This window comes from Epinephelus moara, chromosome 21, assembly GCF_006386435.1.
Source record: "Epinephelus moara isolate mb chromosome 21, YSFRI_EMoa_1.0, whole genome shotgun sequence".
Taxonomy (NCBI): domain Eukaryota; kingdom Metazoa; phylum Chordata; class Actinopteri; order Perciformes; family Serranidae; genus Epinephelus; species Epinephelus moara.
In genome coordinates, this window is record NC_065526.1 from 651,198 (window position 1) to 656,621 (window position 5,424).

The 5,424-nt window shown below is 42.1% G+C and overlaps 1 protein-coding gene across 1 annotated transcript in view; it reads left to right on the top strand.

Annotated features, from left to right (window-relative positions):
- Positions 1–4,021: 4,021 nt before the first annotated feature.
- The window catches only part of LOC126409124 (transcriptional activator Myb-like), a 23,345-nt gene continuing 21,942 nt past the window's right edge, over positions 4,022–5,424 (top strand). Inside the window, exons 1-2 of the mRNA XM_050075062.1 lie at positions 4,022–4,199; positions 4,434–4,541. Of these exons, the coding sequence (XP_049931019.1) occupies positions 4,022–4,199; positions 4,434–4,541 (286 nt within the window). The remainder of the gene's footprint in view (positions 4,200–4,433; positions 4,542–5,424) is intronic.

A 5,424-nucleotide genomic window follows, 5' to 3' on the forward strand; every position in this document is an offset into this window, starting at 1 on the left:
AATACAGAGCAGTCTCCCCACCACATCAAGACACTGCTCTCCCCTTTGAGAGGCAGCTCCAGAGGATCAGAGTCAATCTGGACTGTAACAGAGGAAAACTGTCGTTCTCTGATCCTGATACTAACACACACATACACACCTTCACACACACTTTCACTGAGAGGATGTTTCTATATGTTAACACTGGGGATGATCTCCCACTGAAGGTTTTACCACTGAAGGTCTCTGTGACTGTAGAACAACAGGAATGAAAGACGTGTTTCAGGTCTGATGGTTTATGACTCACAGCAGTCAGACAGATGTACCATGTTGGATTTGTTGCTGATATGTAACGAGTGATTTGGCCAATAACTTTGTTTCCGTCCTCATGTCAGTGATCATCATCAAGTCTCTTCTGTAGATGAATTAACATCATATTATACACACAGACTGTGATGGTGACGGCCCACCAGCAGGTGGAGACATGAAACACTGTTCGGTGTCTGTAACATTCATTCATTGTGCTGTTTTTGGGGAGTTTTTCCTGATCAGCTGTGAGGGTCATAAGGACAGAGGGATGTCGTATGCTGTAAAGCCCTGTGAGGCAAATTGTGATTTGTGATATTGGGCTTTATAAATAAAATTGAATTGAATTGAATTGAATTGAAGAAGAAAAGGAAAGGATCAGAAATATTGACAGTGGTGTTAGTGTGGATGACAGAATATGTTCTGCTCTGGGGACAGTTTCCAGCAGCTTCTGGAGGACGTCCCATCAGAACTGAATAAATTCAACATGTTGTTTGAGTCAAACTAATTCTCATTAAATCTGAGCAAAACCAAACGAATGCTGTTTGCAAACGGAAATCTAAACACACAAGTATTTATTAAGACAGAACAGAGGCTGTCTTAATAAATCTCTTGGTGTGATAATAGAGCTCAGAATCTGCTGGAGACCACAGACAGCATATGTTGAGGCCACAATTAAAAAATGGTGACTTCATGTAAATAGATGCAGTTTTGTTGTTTGTACACAGGGTGGCGCACTAGAGCAGGAAAAGGCAGGTGATATGGGTAAGGTAAAGGTGATGGGCCGCAGGTGTGTGGATGGAGTTTGGATGGAGACTTGGACACTGAGCTGTGACACACTCAGAAACTGTGAAGTGGAAACCTACCTGAGATTAATAGTGTTTACCTGTGAGAGCTGAGCACCTGGAAATAAATTAGTCACCACACTCTAAGAAACCTGATGATGAAGTGGACGCTGGTTTCTTGTTGTTGCCCAGAACGTTCCCTTCAGAGCCTTGAAGCTAGCGCTTGTTATTCAAAGACTTTACAGCAGTGAACACAGTGTGTTACAGACACAAAGTGGATCACACAGCTCTGTAATGTTCTCTGATATCACCGCCAGGGACGGGCAGTATTTCTATTGCTTGTATTTAAAATACGTATTTCAATTACATTTGAGTATTTTGTAATTAGTATTTGATGAGGCCGATAAAAAGCAAATGTAATTTGTAACAAAATACTTTTGAGTGGAGTAATTTTGTATTTAAAATACTCAAATACTTTCTCCACGAATCAAAAAACAAAAGTAATGGAAACATATTCTTATAATAATAATATTGGATGTTACAATATTTTTTACTTATTTTCTTCTTAATATTTTTATCTATGTGTTTTTTTAAACTTGGGCTCTTCAGTGACCTCGTGGTCTGTTTCACTGGACTGTGCATAACATAGGAAACTGTATGTTGTTGTGGATTTTAGGGTCGCCTACATGTCCCTAGCTTTCTTTTCTCTTTGTCATTTGAAAGAGTTGAACACAGGCTCCAAGTTAGACAGCAAACAAGTGAACCATTTGAAAGAGTTGAACACAGGCTCCAAGTTAGACAGCAAACAAGTGAACTAGCTTCAGTAGCTGCAGTATCTTGCTGCTGTTCAGCTCAGCCGTTGGTGACAGTTCACAGCACAGCTAGACTAGACACCCCAGACATGCTGCTCACGTGCATGGACCCACACTACCAGTAGACTACCTTGCTGCTCTCGTCTTCCAAGTTCAACAGATTGTCTGTCAAGGTAAATATTTTATCTGAGTGTGACAGATGTCAGCTGGCTTGATGTATGATGTGTGTCTGGGTCTGGCTACATAGCCTGTTGTATAAATACATGGTGGTGATAGTTATAATATCAAGCTAGCGCTGCTTATGCTAACTGTGTTTATCCTACAGCCCAAACCTGAATACTCTGCTTCACCAAACTGTGAGAAAACAAGAGCAAATTTGCAATAGCTGCGACCACATTTGCTGCTATCACGCCATTAATGGATGAATCATGGTTGCTCTTTCCGATATAGTTACTCATGGTCTCTAGCTGCAGCATGCACATTCTGAGCATGTTTGGTCAAGGACTTTTTGAGTTACTTACCAAAAGCTGTGTGGACCGACCGACAGAGTGACCTATAGAGCTGCGGGTCGCTGCTATAAAGAGAAAGAAAAAAAGTATTTTCTGTATTTGAAAATACAAAATACATGTGTTTTATTTTGATACATTTATTTGAGGAGTATTTTGTATCAAAGTACATTTTGATGTATTTCTGCCCATCTGTGATATCACCTCTCCAGAGCAGACAGGAAACTGAAAGCTGCTCTCGTTCTGTATTTCAGACCTGTACGTTTAAAAGGTAACAATCTGAACAGTCAATCACTGTAAAAGCGTCTGTCAATAAGTTAATAATAAAGTATCAGAGCTGATCTGGTCTCAGCTCCAGCTTCATGACAGTGCCACAGAAAATTACTTTACACATGTTTTTCTAAAAGTTTGTGTCAGCGTTTCCAAACAGGACAAAAGGAGCCTTGGTAACCATGGTGACATACCCATGTTATAAAGGATGCTACTCTTGAACGCTTCAACGTACAGTCATGATTTAAGGCTCTAATGAAGTGAAGCCTGGTGTCACTCTAAGGTCGTCGACACCTGTGCTTCACAGAGCAGTAAGATATAAAATATAATGAGGATACAGATTTACAGTGAGAAAAGAGAAAAGATATCACAGGTCAAATTAATTACTAAATGATTTAAAATAAAAACACATTAAAAACAGCAACAGTTCAGACACGAGGTGCAAAGATAAAAAGATGATTTAAAATGGAGTTTAAAAATCAGTCAGCAGTCGTCACAGTGATGACGTGTTTTGTGGGCGGAGCCAAACTGGTGGCAGAAAGTGACAGTAGTGGTGTCGGTGTGAGCGCAAATAAAACAAAACACTAATATTTATATTTCTCCACCTGTTGCAGTGAGTCGTCTTTATATCCATGAGTTTATGATGTACGTGTAGCAGAAAATAAAGTTTAGTCTTTGATTCATTCTAATGTGTATATTCAGGCTGTAACAGGCCTTATGCCCAAGGTCACATGACCAAACCGGAAACTCGCTTCCGCTTTTCCCGACTCGATCAACTGTGCGGCAAAAACAAAACCCGACTACTATCTAGCGACAACTTTTAGCTAGCTATCTAATTTGCTGCGGTTATATTTTATATTTTCCATGTTATATTTTAGTTAAATCAGTAAAAAAAGAGAAAAAAGGTGAAGTACCAGAAACGGGGCGATGCTAGCAGCCGTTTGTGCTGTGCTCCTCAGTGTGCCATGTCAGGGAAACGTAACAAAAACCCTAAACACAGCGACACGGGGTAGAGCGCTCAGTGATGCTGACAGGAGCTACATTAGACTACTGTACCTGCCACTGCCTCCTGCCAAGATCTTTCAGGGTGAACATCAAAGGTTAAGCTCTATATTTCTGTCATTATCCTATATTTCTAATTCTGGAAACAGACTGAACCTGCGACGAAGAGAACGGTGCGTGCTCAGACACAAGCATCCACTTCCACCACAGCAGCAGCTCCGGACCAGGTCCTGCTGATCCACCTTGTCGACCGGTAGGCATAGTTCATACTACAGCATTTTGTTTTTACAAGCAACACCAAGAGAACACTCCTCTCCGGTAATTCAATATAAGTAAAAGCACCACTTGTTATGACCAGGCCATGAGTAGCATTAAGACAAGGACCCGTCTCACACCACCCACCAGGGCCGATGCCTTTATTCCACTGACTGACGAGCTGTTCCTGTTCTTGGTGTACCTGTCACTGGGTCTGAAGGAGAAAGGTCTGGGCAATCGGTTCAACGTTCATCAGTCCACCGTCAGCAGGACAATCAGGACATGTAGGGTTAGGATGTCTCCTGAGACAAGCAGAGCCAATATGCCGAGTGTGTTCGGCAAGTACTCAGACACCCAAGTCATAGCTGACTGTACAGAGATGAGATCATGTCAGGTGCCTTCATCTTTACTCTGACAGAGTGAGATGTATTCACAGTATAAATCCCTCCCTGCCCTGAAGGCACTGATTGGTATGTCACTGCATGGTGCTGTAACTTTTATTTCCTTGTTGTATTCAGGCTCGGTCAGTGACGAGGAATTGTTCAGGGAATCTGGCATTAACCCTCTTTTGGATAGAGACATGACTGTAACGGTGGATAAGGGATCCAGATTTGATGCCCTGCAAGGTTGATGAAGTGCTGCTCACTCAGGACACTGCATGTTCAAGAGTACATGTAGAGAGGACGAATCAAAGACAACAAACTGTTGGACACAGTTATCCCTCTCAACGTCACCGGCAGCATCAACCAGCTTTTTGCTCCTGTCGATCTACCACAACAAGCCACTGGTCAAAGCTTGGGCCAAATAAATGTGTTGCTGTTGGTCAAACCCACGGAGCCAGTCTCTGATTATTTGCACACTGAAATCCATTTCGTGCTTTGATACCTGGTCGTTGTTGTTTTTTCTGTTTAATTTAAACAAGAACCGAATTCTGTGATGTTGCAGGTCTGATGTACACACTCTATATATCTTCTCTACGTAGGTGTCAGCTGAACTTTGACTGATTTAATTTGTCAAAGTTCAAACTATCAAATCAGAAAACACCTTTAATACACAGTCACCATGAGAAACAATTGTACATGAAATGGTTTATTACATGTTTGTCACTGACAAATAAAACTGTTACTGCATTTCTTTGGAATCGTTTTTCCTCTGTAACCCTTGTCAGGGTCCTAGTCAGTGAGTGCTAGTCAGTGAGTCCTAGTCAGTGAGTTCCAGTCAGTGAGTCCTAGCCAGTGAGTTCCAGTCAGTGAGTCCTAGCCAGTGAGTGCTAGTCAGTGAGTTCCAGTCAGTGAGTTCCAGTCAGTGAGTCCCAGTCAGTGAGTTCCAGTCAGTGAGTCCTAGCCAGTGAGTGCTAGCCAGTGAGTGCTAGTCAGTGAGTTCCAGTCAGTGAGTCCTAGCCAGTGAGTGCTAGTCAGTGAGTTCCAGTCAGTGAGTCCTAGCCAGTGAGTGCTAGTCAGTGAGTTCCAGTCAGTGAGTTCCAGTCAGTGAGTCCTAGTCAGTGAGTCC